Consider the following 17,784-nt stretch of genomic DNA (forward strand, 5'->3'; position numbering starts at 1 on the left):
ATTTTGTTTTGTTTCTGAAATGCTTTAATTTGTTTTCTATTTGCTCAAAATACTTTTTCTTTCTGCACTACTACATTTTACAAATTATTTTTTATATTGTTATGTTTCTCTATTCCAGACTGTTGTACTGTATGCAAAATCCCCTGATGGCAAACTAATTATTTAAAGAGATATTCCTTATTTTTCTTTAACTTGTAGTAAACAAACTTGGTTTCAAGAATCAGAGAGGATTTACTGTAAAAGGAGTGAGTAAAGTTTACAGCTGGTCAAAATTTGGGCACAGAAAGAACTTTTTTTTGCCATTAATAATCATAAAAAAAGCAACCAATTTGAGAACCATCTGAACAAGCGATTTCTTGTGGATTTTTGCTCTTCATCACTTTTGCTTGAGAGTCACATGCACTGGGTTGACGTGGTACTGAAAAAAAACAAACCATTTTTTTTCCACTGTTTGAGCATAAAACTTGTATTGTTCATCATCATGAACAGTGAAGCTCACGCATTCTAGCAGAGGAAAAAGAAGCTAAGCTAAATAAAATACTGGTTAAACCTCAACAATCAAAACGTGCATAGCTATAATCAGCGGCAACAACCACCCTCCCCCCTCCCTCTGAAAAAAACAAACAACAACAACAAAAAAAACAATTAAAAAAAAAGTGTTTTATTTTTTAAAATTCTTTTAATTTTCCATTCCTTGAAGGAGATTCTGAGTGTTTTTATGTAATCCTGATTAAGTAAACATTAACCTTGCATTGTAAACCTCTGCGTATGTAAACCCCAGTTGTCATCAGATTTATTACAGTGATGCAATGACTCAGACAAGGAGTCAGTAAATAAATATCTATCTTTGTCTCATTTTTGTTTTAAACATGCACCCCTTCATGCAAACACACACTCATAACATAATCACATTCAACACAAAAGGTACATTATAGTTTTTGATAAGTTACTGCAGAAGTACTCAAAGTAAGTTAGAATATTAAAGCCTAAAAGTTTGACATTTCAAAAAATGTCAGCAGATAAAATTTAATATAAACTTAGAATTAATGTGACAGACATTTTAGACAATAAGTGATAACAATCCTTTTTACTTTTAGAACGGTTTAAAAAAAAACAACTGTGGAAAAAAAAAAGAAATCAGGACGTGACGTCTTGGACTGTGTGATGTCACTCAGCAACTTCAGCATAGTTAGCCGGGTAAAATCCCTCCTTCCCCCCACTCAGAACCCCTCGACACCAGCCTTGGTCATCTTCCTCCTCAACCTTAAGGAAGATTTCACCTGCAATTAGAAAGAATACGCTTCAGACAACCAGAAATGTGAGCAGAGGAGTCTAGAACGGACACGAGACGAGATGAGGTAACAGGTATTTCACAAAACTAGACGCGTTTGCTTTGAAACATCATTCAAATTTATTGTCAGTTGATAATTTGTGCTGTTGTCTACAGTCGTTGTTCATTTCTTCTTTTACAATTTAAAAATAATGTGTCATTCCCGCTTCAGATGAATAAAGGACTTCTGCAGAGGACAGACAAGTGCCTCAAATCATTATTCCTCCTGCAGGCTCCTATTTCCTCTGTCTTCTGGGTGCATATTGTTTAAATGAGATGTCCTGGAAAATATTTGTCTGTGAACCACTTTGGAGTCACAGAGAAGAGGGCACAGACATATAACATTAGCATTTCCACACATTAGACCTACAATAGAGGACAATTCAGTTCCATTAACGCATCCTGTTCAATTTTAAGTAAATTCATCATGTAATTTTTGCCTTAAATAGCTGCTTCCAAAAATTTCCTACATTGAAATAATCCAGTTATTTAGGTTCATTCATTCATTCATTGTCCGAACTGCTTAGTCCAGTTAAGGGTCGCAGGGGAGCTGGAGCCTATCCCAGCAATCTTTGAGCGAGAAGCAGGGTACACCCTGGACAGGTCGCCAGTCCATCACTAGGTGTTATTAAGGTTAAACTTTAGTATCATAAAGGTGATGATGTAACAATACATTTCACACAGTACATGTTTGTCATTTGTCATTATATTTGGAGTAAAAGATTTCACTCACAATGATGTTGATGGAGTGATTGTACTGTAATTCTGTGCAGAAATCTTGCTTGAACACTGAAACGTTATCATCAATTCACACTTCATGTGTCACCTGCTTTAAAGGACAGCTCATCGCCCTCCTCTCCCACGTAGTCGTACAGAGCTCTCACCTTCACACCCCCAATCATCACACTAGAAGGAGAAGACATGTCAAAAACATTACCAAAGATGTGGGCCTAAGCAGTATTTTGGCTATCGCTGAATTAAGTAAATACTCCTCTCGGGGTAACTTACGGTCGACTCTCTTTGCGTTTCTGATCCCTCTTCTTTCTCTTTAGCTTTTTCAATGGAGGGACCCATTCCTACAAAAGTGTAAAACATTACAACAGTACAGCAGACATTTGTTTCTCTTTTGTGATATTTTTGGCTGTACTGGCCTTTAAAACATTACTGAAGTTTGATAGATTTATGCAGTTTGCAGCCCTATAATGAAGGCTAACTCAGCATTCGTCTTGCATCCTGTCTCTTCTCTGAGCTCTCTCCAGTCAGTAAAAGTTGTTGACAATGTTGACTCTTGTTTGATCATATTCTGTCTTTTTTTTCCATTACTTCCTGCAATAAGCCCTTATGGGTTTCTTTACTGAGTCAGCTGTGGTGGTCGTTCAAACTGGCCATGGTGCAAAGTATCACTTTTACTCGATGCCCCAGATGGGAAAAAATGTTGTATAGTGCAATTTCTCAGACTTGAAGAGCAAAGGGACAATGATGTCTGTAGGAATGTGCATAATGGATGTCAGGTGTTTAGGGGTACCTGCATAATCAGTTGAAAAATAAACACACTTTAGATGATTGTAAGTGTTTATATAAAGAATGACAAAGTCTGGCAAAAATATTCCATCGATTTAAAAGAATAAGATTTAAAAAAAAAAAAAAAAAAAGTTTTACATTCCTGTGGTTGAGTAAAACTTTTCTTACTTCAATCTTTGGCCAGTCTGTGGGCATGCCAGGACCATGATTGTTCTTCCACCATTTGAGATCATCTTGCTCATCGATGCTCATCAGAGTCTGGTGGAGCTCACTGTAAACTGCTTTCACACTGACACAGAAATACAGAGCTGTTGATTTGTGTTCATTTACACATTTTCGACACTCAAACAAGGTGGTTGCTTACCTCTCGTTATTGGTGATGTCCAAGTGTCTGTGAATGGAGAGAAAAACTTGCTTCAGAAAGCTGATCCTCTTCCTTTCTTCTTCCTGTGACTGTTCAAAGATGGCTTCCATCTCCTCCATGTAGCGAGGCGTGTAGGATGTTACGTCCTCCAGGATTTTCTCATATCGATCTCTGCACTACAGGCAGTAAAGGAGAAACTATTCTATGATGAACAGTTGAGTATTTCCCTATAAAGAGTTGTGTATTTCTTTAACGGAGGATAACATATGTAAATCATCTGGAGCCCTCCACTGTTCCCATGCTGGTCTCCATAAACACTGAGTAGAGTAACAATAACACATCCACATACAAGGGAAAATCCTGGCGCAGAAACTTAATGTTGGGTCTCATGCTTAGTGACGAGAGTTTCTCAAGCGAATAAATTTTCCTTGCAGCAGGCCAACAAACCTCTCCCGGAATGCAACATGTTTTACCCTTCTTAGCTACACCAAAGACTGGTCAAAGCAAATGTGGCATCAAGACTAATTTGACATTGGCTGAAGTGCTGCTGTGTGTTATATCACTTCTCACCTTTTCTTTCTCTTCAGTGGCCTTCTGTTTGGCCTCTGCGATCTTCTGCTTTTTCGCTTCGCTCATTTCAGTGTTCTCGTTTGCTTGCTTCTCTTTGTCAAGGGCTGTTTGCTCTCTCTGACACGACTTGTGGTATGCAACTCGAACCTTCTCCAGCTGTTAGATACATATGCATGGTTATACATACTATTTACACACTGAAAAAGGAATTTTTTTTTTTTTTTTAGAATTTTGCTGATTCAAATCGCTCCCATAATAAATATGCTTAATTGAGTGAGAGACGCAGAGACGCAAAAAATGTATTGGACCATTTATGACTTTTGCCACCACTAAAATGGACTCTTTTCTGTCTGCAAAGAGAGAGAAGGTTGACATGAAATGGACATACAGTGCTGTGAAAAATTCTTTCATTGCCAGAAATTTGGGAAATCGTTGAAACTCTCTGTTAATACATGCAAACATGAATGTGCCCACATTATCTGAGGCCAAAACAAAGTGTGGAGCTTAAGAATCAAGATTTCCTCCCTGTTTCCCTTCCTGTTGATTGACTTTTAACTGCTACTCACCCATTTCTAATGATTGGACAGGGATCAACTCAGTGACCACATCTATATGATTTTCAGGTTTGGTGTGAGAATAACTCAGTTTATTTTATTTTTTCCCAACTGTAGGATGGGAAAATTTATATAATTTTGCTCGGTGTTGGTAAGCAGATTTTGTTGGATGATAGGTTGCTTAGTATGGCATACAAGCTAATAAAAATCATGACAAAAAATTAGATCTTGGTATAAAACCCTTAAATAAAACTCTCCTACATGAATATTGATATTATTACATGTTTTTATGAGGCCTGGGCCGATTAATGCATTAGTGAAGCTTTAAGACATCAATTTACTCATGTCTGAATATTATTTGCATTAAGTTTTAGTTTTAGCTTGGGAGTTGCAAGGATGCTAGTTATAAAACTAACACAAATGATCTGACTATAGTTTATTACCTGGCTAATGTGTAATATTCTGCAGGAAACTCTCAGATACTGAAAACCATCTTAATTTGGTCATAGTAACATTCCTCCTTGTAATAACACTTCCCCTTACAGCCCAATATGCCCTACCACTGCAAAATTGATCAGAAAACAGTAACAGGACATGAAAAAGTGTAAAGCCTACAATGTATGCAGATTCCAATATAACTGAGACCCACAGGGTGGGAACAAACCTGATCCATAGAGACCCTACAGGATCTGCTACCAACACTGAGTTGCTACAAGACACTCCTTAGATTCCAGTGACCATGTCCTGAATATTTTGGCAACGTGAGAACAACGTAAAGGCAGATGTTTTTAATGTTGTGGCTAAATGACCGGAGCTTCCTTGACAAGATTTAGTCTCCCCTTTGCTGTCTTTGAGTCCTACCTTCATGCTCCATGTGCTTTTAAGGGATACAAAGAAATGAGGGAATTTTACCCACATGTGCAAATTTGCCTTCTAAGTAAAAGTTTAGATAACAAGATTAGAACCACTTCTGTCAGCAACCAGTTAGCAGCATCTGCAAGACTTTTAGCATTAAGCACATTGCAAATGACCGTATGATGTCTGAATGATTGTAGTGTTATGTTTTTGTTTGGGAATTGCAAGAAAGCTAGTTGTGAAATCTTCTTTCCTTTTATGGAGGGTGGTGGATTTTCTGTTGTTTTCTTTTGTGCTTGTGGTAAGCTAAGCTACCTACTAACTGGTAAGTGGTGGCTATAGAAAAAAATAACAAATATGTACACTGTAAGAATCCCAAATATAAGTGTGAGTTCAGAAATGTGCTGGACCTTCTGCAGCTTTTTGGACCAGGGTTTCTGCGCACGTGAAAAACTTGTTTTGTTGTCGTAGCTCTCCCTGAACCCACAGAAGAGTTTCCTGGGGAAGGTTTCCTTCTGCCATGTCTTCACCCGCTCTCCTTCCTCTGCAACAAGTGACTGGGATATGGACGCGTGGAGGGCTGACAAGCGTTCCGTAGAGGTGAAGAAACACTGCCAGGCCCTCATGAGGGAACCATAAAGCGGCCCTAAAGGAGCAAAAAATACAATACTGAAGTGAAGAGTGTACAGTTGAGTCATAGGACCAGTAACGAAGGCATGCCTTCCATTTGACAGCTGTAAATTTTTAAAGTAGGTTTATTGGTGCCATGTAATACGAATCAAGAGTTATTTTTACATGATGAGAGATGAGATAGTTGAAAAGGCTTTGGTTATTGGGTGAACTGGACTCCTAACTTGTTTATACATACGAGAATCCACAATAGACTTCCACTTGTTGCTCCATTGGTTAAGCTGCTGGGCATATTGTTTTTCAACTTTTGCTCTCTCCATAAAGCAGGCCATGATATCATTGCAGGCCTGGAAGGACCTTTCAGTTCGATGCACTGTACGCACATAGTTCCTTGGCTGGAAGGAAGGAAGGAAGGAAGGAAAGACACTTACCAGATGATTAATAATCATGCTGAGTACCAGTTGATCATTAACAACATGACAAGCTGGAACTTATAGATTTGACCATTTCAAAAATAAGTAAATCTCACCATCCAAAAACTCAATTTGCCCGCATCCTCATGTGGTTCTTTGGGGAGGCTCGCCATTATTGTGAATGCGTCTGTGTCAGAAAGCACAATAAACATCTGTTTGTGGAATACCAGCGAGACGCTAGTCTGGTGAGGAGGCACAACAAACAACGAAAGATGCTCTTTTAAATTGGCAGGCAGATGACACTGATTATTATGTAACAGGCTGAACAGCTACATGGCAATGTGTACGCTCATACAGCAGGCGGACTTCCTTACACACAAAACCGTTCTTTTACATGGCAAGTATGTCTGATGGCAGATAACTGTCTGTTGAAACCTTGCCATGTGTGTTTCTGAGTTTTTATGATTACAGCTCCGATGTAGATTAGATGCTATTTACTGTACAAAGCACAGATATCTGAGTGAGGGGAGTGTTGTTCCAGTGGCAGACTGGAATTCACAGGGGTGGGATCTGCCAGCAGGAATAGAGCAGCTGCTCCAACATTCTTCCTGTTGCCTTCCCAAAATAAACAGCAGGGAAAGGTCATCTTTCCCTTTGCTCTGACTAATACAAGGCCTGTTAGAACCAACTGTCTATGTCTTTGACTCCTCCTGCCATTTAGTTCAGCTATCATGACCACAAGAGTACAACTGGGCTGCTTTACTGGTCCAGCTACACATGTAAGATTTCAGTGGATTAAAATATACACATAACACATGTTTTTGCATATTATATAAAGGGATAGAAACAAAACAGATAAACTGAAGAGAAAGAGAAAATGAAAAGAAAAAAATTACATACACAAACATGCAAAGAGCTGTCACATTCAGGCTTATTTCTGGTTTTGTGTTGACAAGTTGCTGGCTGTGTGATAGGAAAGGAACTAGCCACACCTCATCACAAGACGGAGCTTGACTGAAGTCGAGCTCAAATCTGAGCTTCTATCCCTCTTCACACCCCTAATATCATGTTTTGTTGCAGATTTTTCTCACCTTCTGTGAGTTCATGCTCACAGAAATATGGACAAACGCCTGCATGGGCTAAAATTTTAGCACCGTCTAAACTTTATTCTGTTTCTGCTGTCCAAGCAGAGTAGAGGCGGAGAAGCAAGTGTGAACCAGTTAGTAATAGGACTCAGCAGTTCACCCTTTCTTTCTCTCAATGAGAAAGTGAATTACATATAGCCATATAACATTTTAATTCTTAAATTTCACAAGCCAAGAAAAAAAGCAAAATAAGTCACAGCTGAGCATTCATGCTGCGAAGTAACCATCACTTACATGTCTTTCTGAGTCACCAGTGATTACTCAAGTGGCCACTTGTTACTGTAGTTCATGGGCTTCTGAGGATTACTCTCCATGTCTCTCTCCCCCCTCTCCCAGTGTGCCTCTCCTCCTCTAACACATGCTTCTCCCCCTCTCTCCTCTCTTGCTGACCCAGTTTTCCCTTGGCATTTAAAGTTACACACGCACATGTTGTTGATCTCAAAGTGGGTGTGAGACAATTAGAGCCGGTAGAAAAAAAAAATTAAACAAATTGAAGCATTTGCATGGTAATCATGACTCTGATGCTAATGGCTTCAGGGCAAACAAAGGAGGAAGAAGTTAACTTACCTCTTGCGCTCCTCCTACGTCAGCTGTGAGTCTAGTTTGCAGTCATATCAGGATGATCACCTCTTCCTCTTTTCTGTCCCTTTACTTTAGCCCCATAATTTGCTTCTTTACTTCACTGGTTGCTTTCCTATCAAGTAGTTTAGCTCTGCAACTATCAGCCTCTCTTCACTGTTGTCAGAAAAACAGCTGGAAGAATCCCCCTCCTTCCCTCTGTGTGCCAGTCCCTCCCTCCATCTCTCTCAATATGGTGCTAATGAGATGCTGAACTTTTATTTTGACTCTTCACTGGTCACAGAATCGTGTCAGTGCGACACACGGTCATGTGAGCTTATTAGTGAGTGTGTGTGACAACAGAGGTCGGGGTTCCTATGTAGTGTCACATTAGCCCTGCTCTTTTTTGTGGCCCACCTTTCACTGTGGCGAGGCCTAGAAAGAGAGTACAATAAGCAACATGTTCAACCCACACACTGTTTGCTATATTTTGTTTGTACTCTTCTGGATATAAGCTTGGAGCCAAACGAGAATACTGGTGTCATCCCGAGCTACTGTCTATTCATGGCTGATTTTCTATGACAAAGCTGTCATCACTGTACTAGTCTTTTAAAGTTTTTTTTAAAAATCTATTTATCTATCCATCCATCCAAAAGTGGGGTTATGTGACATCTGGAGCCTTCTACCAGGCAAGAGGCAGGGTACACCTTGGTCATGGTAATCGCTGATGCAAATGTCACTTGGTCATCAGTCCATCACAAGGCTGACACAGACAGATAGACAAATGCTCACACTATGGGAAAATGAAATTCTCACTATTTAACCTTACATGCCTGTTTTTTAGACTGTTTTTTTAGGTGAATTAACAAAACCCTAAACAGACTGGGGAAATCAAATTGATGAAAACTGAAGAAAAACAACAGTAGATCTCAGGGCTGTGTTTAGGAGCACAATGATAAGATTCTGGAGCAATGGAAGAGGTCATCTGGTCTAATGAGTTCAGATTTACCCTGTTACAGAAATTATGGAAGCCTCAGAGTAAGTAGACAGGTGATGCTCCACCATACATAGTGCTTACTGTACAGCCTGTGAGGGCATGGCCCGATGAGGGGGTTGCCGTACGGCCTGGTCTAGGTTCAGCAACAATATTCAATTCAATTCAACTTTATTTATATAGCGTCAAATCACGGCAATGCCATCTCAAGACGCTTTACAGACAGAGAAGAAAACATAATGAAAGCTAATTCATAATAGCCTATATAAGGAGTTGAGTCCAACTCAATCTCCCATCCTGAGCAAGCACACTGGCGACAGTGGGAAGGAAAAAACTCCCTTTTAACAGGAAGGAAACCTCTGGCAGAACCCGGCTCAAGGACAGGCAGCCATCTGCCTCTGCTGTGTGGGGGGAAGAGGACAGAAAGACAACAGACAACAGGAACTGCTACTCCCGGCCAGGGAGACCTGCTGAGACAGGAGACATACATGTTAATGATGCAACACTGTTATGGGGGGGGTAAAATAGAGAGATAAAGAGAAAGAAGCTCAGTGTATCAGGAAATGTCCCTCAGCAGTCTAATCCTATAGCAGCATAATTAAGGGATGCTAACCATCCCTAGCTATAGGACTTATCAAAAAGATAAGTCTTCAGCCTAGTCTTAAAGGTGGGGAGGGTGTCTGCTTCCCTAACACTAACTGGGAGCTTATTCCATAAGAGAGGGGCCTGATAACCAAAGGCTCTTCCTCCTGCTCGGCTCTTTGAGACTCTCGGAACCACAAGTAAGCCTGCAGTCTGCGAACGAAGTACTCTGCTTGGTATCATGTGCTGGAAGAACAAGGTCAGCTGACCACATTGATATACTGAACGACCAGGTTATTCCATCAGTGGATTTTTTCTTCCCCGTTGGTACAGGCATGTTCCAAGATGGATTCATCAGGCTCATATTATGAAAGAGTGGTTCAAGGAGCATGAAACATTTTTTTCACACACGGATTGGCAATCCAGACCTGAACCGCACTGAGAGTCTTTGGGATGTGCTGGAGAAAACTTTGCACATTGGTTGGACTCTCCCATTATCAACACAACAGATTGATTAAATAAAAAAATCACGCTACATTGGATGGAGATAAATCTTGTGGTATTTGTTTACCTTCACTGCCGTTGCTTTCTTTGGTGTCAGATATTGTAATAACTTTCCTTTCTGGCCTGTAAACCATTTTCTTTATCAAAATATATACATAAAATTTAATTAATATATCTTCAGTCTTTTGATATCAAGGACCTCAAGTCGTTTGATATCATGGACCTCAAGTGGAGATAAATCATGGCTTTAAATAAGGCCTCCTGACTTAAATAATATAAAACAATACTGTGATTCATGACACTTCCTCTTACAGAAGTGTTCTTCTGTAAGAAACAGCCCTGTAGTTGCATTTTGAATGTTTCCCAGCCATTGGAATACATTTCTAGGTTCATCATTCTCCTACCCTTAAATTTTGTGCTTTTTAACATGAGGTCAGCAGGCTATGATGTGCTCTTAACTGTTCTTCTGCAAGGGGCACAGCTTGTGACACCTCAGATTGTTATTGTGTGTGACTACATAATGGAACTGAGCTTCACTCAAGTCTTCCTCTGAAATCTAGTAGGAGGTGAGTTATTTCAGACAAACAAAATTATACATGTTACTGAAAGGAACAATGGGTTGATCTGGATGTGTGACTGCAAATGCTCCAAATCCCAACTGGGAGCTTTTCCTCTTGAGTTTGTCTGTTCTCATTGTGCTTTGTGGGATCTCTCCAGGAACATCAGCTTCCCTCCATGGTCTGAAAATATGCACATCAGGTTAATTGTGGTTTTTTGAAATGTTCCTGTTTGTGAGTTTTGCATAGTTGTTTCAATGAATGGATCAAAAACAAACAAGCAATAACACATGGTGCAAATACAGGATACGTGATGAAGGCCAAGTGCTGTGATTGTGATCATCACTTCGCTTACAATGCAAACTGGCAGAACTATTAATAAAGGCAGATGATAAAATAACCTGTTTTGCTTTTTCAAAGGTAGCAATTTCAGAAGAAGGAACAAATTTGAGAGAAAAATTAAGAACAAACTTAAACAGTATAGATGTTGTCACAGCTATTGCTATGATGAGCCTTTCCACAATATTGTCTGTTGCAAATATATTCATCATTGCTTATAAATGAAAAGTTTTAGCTACATTGTGGTTGCTAAAGCTGCACAGCAATAAACATCCAATGTCCCTTTTGCCAGACAGAAAATATAGTGAATTTAACTTCAGCAGTACTTACACTGATAGTGGAAAGGAGTTACTTGTACTGTGTCAGCTAGAACACTTGTCCTCCAGAGGACAACAGAAGAAATTAAAGCGTTATTTAATCCAAAATCCAATAACACTTCTTTTTTCATGTGTTACTGCTCATGCATATGATTTATGCTTCTTTCTTTGGACACAAGTCTCTGACATTTCTGCAGCCACTTCAGTTCAACTGCAATTGCACCTGTGGTGCTTAAATACTGGAAAATTACATTTTAATATTTTAAGACTGACACCGGCTTTCTGAAACTGTTTGCTTCGCTATATTCTTAGGAGCTCAGTCAAAAAATGCCGTTATTCAAAATAGTTTGGATGTATGAATCAACGGAAAGAGTCGTGTAGAGAGCAAGAATGCAGCACACATGGCAACATATCAAAACCATGAAATAATATCAGACACCAATGTGGGGTTTTGTTATCATTTTACATTTATTCTGCATCTACTCAATAAATGAGGCATACTGCTGACTACTTCAAAACCTTTAAAACAGTAACTATTAAGATAGCAGGTTGGACGGGCAAATTTATGGAAACTTAACCCAAACTAGAGATCTTTGAACATTCTAAAATTATTAATAAGACAAAACCATCAGGGCTACATGTTGGTGTAAGCAGGTAGCACTGGCAGCAAGAAGGTTGCTGGTTTGAGCCTCGGCAGAGGGAGGTTCGCACAGTGGCCTTTCTGTGTGGTGTTTGCATTTTTTTCCATGTGTAGTGTGGGTACTCTGGGTACTCTGCTTCCTCCCACCATCAAAAGACATGCATGTTAGATTAATTGGTTACTCTAAATTGTCCATCGGAATGAATATAAATGGTTGGCGGTCTCTGTGTGTTGGATGGGCGACCTGTCCAGAGTGTACCATGCCTCTTGCCCAATGTTTGCTGGGATAGGCTCCAGCTTAGTGGTTAAGAAAATAGATGGATGCATTACATGAGTGTCCTGATGATTTACTTTTTTTTTTTTTTTCCAATCAACACTGCCCCTGTTGAAATTGCATCTGGAGTGGGACATCTTTTATTTGTCACATGGACTGACTTTTTTTTATTTTATTTTATTTTAAAGTGGAACTATTATGAGCATTTCAGGCTAATTTATTTTTATTTCTGAGACCAGAAGGGCTGGGATTGATGGAGTTATTGTCACAAATCGCTTTATTTACTTCAGACCGACCCTCTCCGTAGGCTGTCAGATCAGCCTGTGGGCAAAACGAGTGGATTGAGACTCTGCTGCATTGAGCCCCGCCTCCCGCCACTGCACTACATCAGGAGCGCGCACCGCACCTGCTTTCACCGTCATTGTAACATCTCATAAACAGAAGGATTAGGCTAATATGAACTCAATAAAAAAACAAAATACAATGTCAACACACAGCATACAGCCCTACATGTTGGAACCTGAATCAGATCCTGAAAACAAAGTGGAAAACAGCAACCCACAGCAACAAATGCAGCAGGATGTCTCTCTTTGGTAAACTCACCAGCCATCGTTGGAAATAACTTTATCCGACATTTTCCACCCGCCTGATGTATTTGTACATGCCCTTGTTAACCAGTAGAAGGTAACCAATCACCGAACCATATCCCCCGGGACGTCACAAGGATTTCCAAGTAGAAAAAACTCTCTAAAACGACGCGTTTTTCGTCGCCATGGAAACCGAACGGAGAGAGTGCTGGAACTCAAACTCAAACTCAAACATGCGTTTAGGTGATAAAAACAGTGCCGTTCACATGTCTGATGAGGATTCAACACTGTAACACTGTAGAAAGCTCAGAAAACTCGAATTACCAGAATAGCACCCCTTTAATCAGTACTATAGTTCCTATGAAGACTAAATTCAATCAAAAGTAAGATAGCATTTATAATCAGCAATAAAAGGGGTATTTTGTATGGTAGGATGTTTCTTCTAATTATAATGTTTCTTCAATCTGAGAAGAAAAGTCACAGCTTGTTATTCTACTCACAGAGAAAAGCAATTCCAGATGTTTGTAAATTTGATTATAATGAGCTGAAGCCATCTGGACATACAGAAAAGATGGATGATATGCACCACTAACCCAAACATTCATTCATTCATTTTCCGAACCGCTTATTCCAATTCAGGGTCGCGGGGAAGCTGGAGCCTATCCCAGCTGGCTTTGGGCGACAGGCAGGGTACACCCTGGACAGCTCGCCAGTCCATCGCAGGGCCACACACAGAGAGACAACCACACTCATGCTCACACTCACTCCTAGGGGCAATTTAGAGTGACCAATTAACCTATCATGCATGTCTTTGGATGGTGGGAGGAAGCTGGAGTACCTGGAGAGAACCCACGCATACACGGGGAGAACATGCAAACTCCACACAGAAAGGCCACTGACCAAACCAGCCAAGGATTGAACCAGCAACCTTCTTGCTGTGAGGCCACAGTGCTAACCACTGCGCCACCGTGCAGCCCCTAACCCAAACAAAAAAGAATTATTGTACTTGCAATTTGCTTACATGAACCTTTAATGGTCCACCATACTCACGACAATCTCATTCACTTCTAAGTTGTTTTCCACTGTTCTCTATGCCTTACAGTAACACTTCTGTCTGCTGCATTAGTGTAGCCACCACTTGCTTTGAATTAAGCCCTCTCATCTTCTTCCTACCCGTGAGGTCTATAGTCCCATTAGCTCACCAAGACTGATAAACAATCCTGGATCTAAAAACAATGTTGTCTTCAGTCACCACAGGGCTGAAACAAACTGCTGCCAAGTGACTCAGTCCAAACCTAGTTCCTTAAATTGGATCATTATGAGAGCAAGTGAGTGGAGAAAATCCAAAAAGAAATGAGAATCACGACAGGTCCATAGTTTATTATAGTATTTATTTCATCACCTTAGTTATCAGTATATACTTTATTTTATTCAAAAGAAAATTTGAAAATTTTAATACATTATATATATGTATATATATATATATATATATATATATATATGTATATTTTCACACACACACACATATATATATATATATATATATATATATATATATATATATATGTGTGTGTGTGTGTGTGTGTGTGTGTGTGTGTGTGTGTCTTTTATCTCTGCATACTTATGCTCATACTGTATGTAGTCATATTTATTATGCATTTCACTAGACCTAAAATATTCTTTAATCATAGTATGTAATGCTTTCTACACTACTGCTCAGTGCATGCACCTCCTAGAGTAGTGCCTATCAGGAGACTGCATTGAGGCAATGCAACATGAGAAAACAGAGCCATAGTTTGACACTAGCATGGTAAAAATAAGCATTAACTAACATATCAGCTTTACTGGGATCACCACGGGGCGAGCAGTATAGAAAGCATTTACAGGAAACCAGGAAAAATAAACATAAACAAAACAAAGCATCAAAGAAGTTGTCCACACTATTTGGAAGACAATGATTCTTAAAAATGTTTACATACTTAATAGAATAACCTTTATTGTACTATACTTTTATCTTTGTTGTCCTCATTAAGTACAGAGCTATAAATGAAACTTTTTGCCCTACAGTTAAATTTCCTGAAGGGAATATCTGCACAGTTATGGTGACAAATATCAGATGTGCACGTTCATCTATATGTAACACATATTGGATTAAAAGTTTATCACAGAAATTTAATCTTTAAAAATGGGCCAGCGCATTCCTTTGAATGGGTTAATGTGTGGAAAAGCAAAACATCAAGATTGTCAACTGGTGAGAAAATAAAACATATATTTAAGCAATATAAACATGTTTTGGAAAAAGGCATTAGAGAGAGGAAGGTGTAGGTCATAGAAAAGCAGTTGGCTACCAAAGCAGGCTGACAAACACTCGCACACAAAACCAGACACACTGACTCACAGAGGCAGAAGGTTGAGGATGTCAGGCAGACAGAGAAGCAGTAAAAAGCCCTTTTTGATCAGTGCACCAACTATGTGAGAGAGAACCATCAACATTTATGGCATCAATAAGGATGAAGCCATCCTTTGACCTGCTGTAGGCCAGAAACATGAGTAAACTCTTAGAAAAGATGATGTTAAATGACTTGCCAATCCTAATCAATTTCACTCAAATATTTCATCAGCTTTCTTTAGAATAATCTGAAAAATACAAAAAAAAAAAAAAAAAAAGTTCATTTCACAAGATTTTCTTAATATTTTATGTCCTTGTTATTCACAATATGATTTCAACAGTTATAAATACCCTGACCAGTTTGATATGAATGATTGCTATCAGCACTTGGTACAAAACAAATGGTTCTACTAATAGTGAATTCTGTTAAACATGTAAGATATATTTAGCGCTTGCAGAGTACAAACATACAAAGCTTATTGGGGCATTGTTTGGGGAATTTGGCAGAGATATAAAAAGGATATTATTGTTGTCTAATGTACTTTCTATCATTTACAAACAAACATCTTTCGCGTAATTTCATCATCACTTTGGCTCCAGTACTCACAGCCATTTAAAAAACTGATCTGCTTAAAGCTACAATACTGATGTTAGGATGTGACCTCCATGTCTCTGCCTTCACCAGAGTTTCTCATTCAGCCACAAGAAACATTTAGTTGGACTTGACTTGTCTTTAAAACTCAGACTCAAGTTTTCTCATTGCTGCTAAGCACCAGATGGTGTGAGAATCCATCTGTCAGTGTGTGTGAGAATATGAGTGTAAATGTGTTTATTCTTTTACAACACAAAACGGTGTGTTAATTAAATGCCTGTCTATCAAAAGTTTTAAAGTAATATTTCTGGTTGGAGAGCTTTGTCTTAAGAAATGACTACCTTCTGCATACCATTCCACAAATTTCACAACAGTAACATCTATAATAAACTTGCAACATATCTCCACATATCTACTGCTTAGTCTTTGTTAAACACAACCTGTTGATGTCCACTGATCTTCTCTTGCAAATCTTCTGTTATGGTTCATCTCTGTCAATTTGTTTCTCTCCCTTTCTTTCACCTTTGAATCACCCCTTCACTCTTTCAGTCTGTGTCTCGAGGAGATGTAGTGACATGCAAAGGGGAGGAGAGTCGCCTAGGGAGAAAAAGAGGCCAAATCAAAGAATAAGAGTGGGCGGAACTTAAATACAAATGGATCAAACAAAAAAGGATTAATAAAGACAGGTTAATAAAGAGAAACAGATGGAGAGATGATGGGATAACTTATCAAATTATATACATCTAATGAGAAAAGGGTTTCATGGAGCTAACTTGAATGAAGGTAGTGATGAGACACTTTTGACTTTGGTTCCCCATGCCAGCACTTCCTTTTGGACACTTTGATCCAGTTGCCTCTACATGTTCCAGAGCCTGTGTTTGTCCTCCCTCACCTGTCAGTGAGTTTCTTGAGTGCCCTCTCGATGTTCATTCGATGTCCCACACGTGTCACACCCAGGTCTAAGAAGTCATCCTTGGTAAGTGAAGGCAGATGAGATCCATCTATCTCATTATCTATAAAACGCTCTCTGTGTTCACCCAGATTTAGATAAGCCAGCCAGTCAGCCACATCGTACTTCGTCCAGTAAGGTAGAGGTTTGATGGCGAATGGTTTGGCTGGTGGAGGAGCATTGAGGTGGGGATAGTTGAGACATGAAGGACTGGGTGGTAAATGCAATGGGGAAGAGGCCCCTGAGAGAAAATGGGTGGGGGAGAGAGAGCGTGAGACTAGCATGGCGTTTGGACTTGTTATACCAGAAGGGGAGAACAGTGGTGGAGTTGAAGCCTGGTAGGCATCTCCTAGTGGGAGGCCTGGAGATGGAGGAGTAAGGGGCCCTGGAAAGTCAAAGGGGTTGTTGTAGATGGGTGTAGAAGGAAGGATAGGGAGAGATGAGGGTCTGGGAGGGGTGGGGTTTGACTGTTCAGTGTTATAGATGAGAGGACTGGGAGCCCGGCGCCTGGAGATCGAAGACCGCATCTCCTTAGTGGGACTGCACTGAAAATCAAAAGTCTGCCTGCGAAACTTGGACCTGTGCTTAGGTGATGTTGGGTATGGGCAGTAAGTAGGAGAATGGGGAGGGTGTGAATGTACCGGGGAGGTAGGCATTTGTGGAGAAGGGGATCGGGTCCAGTTGCGCTGAACTGGGACTTGAGGAGAAGGTGAAACAGAAGGAGTAGCCGATAGGTTGGGTGTCAGGATCTGACGATGCAGCGGAGACGAGGTTGGTAGTGGCGAGGTGGAGTGGCCAGTGGGTGGACTGTGAAATGCATCAGTGAAATCTGCTGAATACCTGAAAGACAAAATGAAACTTTAATTTATGTCATTACTATTATCATTATAACAAAACCTGATTCAACAAAGCATAGCCTATTTACTAAAATAAAATTCATGTAGTGACAAAAATACATTTTTTTAAATTTAAAAATTTTTGTAGCTACAGAACTACAAGCTACAGAAACAACAGAACACCCCAATACTAAGTTTGGTACTAAATTAAAAACAAAAAAACTGTTAAAGGCCTACACTTGAGACAGAACTTATAAAAATGTTACATTGCATTTCTGCTAACA

At 39.7% G+C, this 17,784-nt stretch overlaps 2 protein-coding genes across 4 annotated transcripts in view; both read right to left on the reverse strand.

Moving 5' to 3' along the window:
• Window positions 1-640: 640 nt before the first annotated feature.
• On the reverse strand, window positions 641-8,131 carry LOC306771586 (protein kinase C and casein kinase II substrate protein 3-like). Of its 3 annotated transcripts, none has more exons than XM_079260808.1 (10): window positions 7,950-8,131; window positions 6,354-6,424; window positions 6,063-6,219; window positions 5,605-5,840; window positions 3,786-3,941; window positions 3,216-3,391; window positions 3,020-3,140; window positions 2,339-2,406; window positions 2,157-2,236; window positions 641-1,280 (listed from the first exon to the last, which is right to left on the reverse strand). In XM_079260808.1, the coding sequence occupies exons 2-10, from the start codon at window positions 6,408-6,410 to the stop codon at window positions 1,168-1,170; spliced, it is 1,164 nt and encodes a 387-aa protein (XP_079116934.1). In that variant the 5' UTR covers window positions 6,411-6,424; window positions 7,950-8,131; the 3' UTR covers window positions 641-1,167. The 3 variants fall into 3 exon arrangements, with proteins under 3 accessions (XP_079116934.1, XP_079116933.1, XP_079116932.1); XM_079260807.1 differs by lacking the exon at window positions 7,950-8,131 and adding an exon at window positions 7,617-7,755; XM_079260806.1 differs by lacking the exon at window positions 7,950-8,131 and adding an exon at window positions 7,617-7,739 and having other exon boundaries at window positions 6,354-6,479.
• Window positions 8,132-16,260: 8,129 nt separating this feature from the next.
• The window catches only part of LOC306771254 (SH3 and multiple ankyrin repeat domains protein 1-like), a gene marked incomplete at both ends in the record, with an annotated part of 28,587 nt that continues 27,063 nt past the window's right edge, over window positions 16,261-17,784 (reverse strand). Inside the window, 2 exons of the mRNA XM_079260380.1 lie at window positions 16,261-16,312; window positions 16,608-17,504. Of these exons, the coding sequence (XP_079116506.1) occupies window positions 16,261-16,312; window positions 16,608-17,504 (949 nt within the window). The remainder of the gene's footprint in view (window positions 16,313-16,607; window positions 17,505-17,784) is intronic.

Source organism: Telmatherina bonti (assembly GCF_933228915.1).
Source record: "Telmatherina bonti genome assembly, chromosome: 21".
Taxonomy (NCBI): domain Eukaryota; kingdom Metazoa; phylum Chordata; class Actinopteri; order Atheriniformes; family Telmatherinidae; genus Telmatherina; species Telmatherina bonti.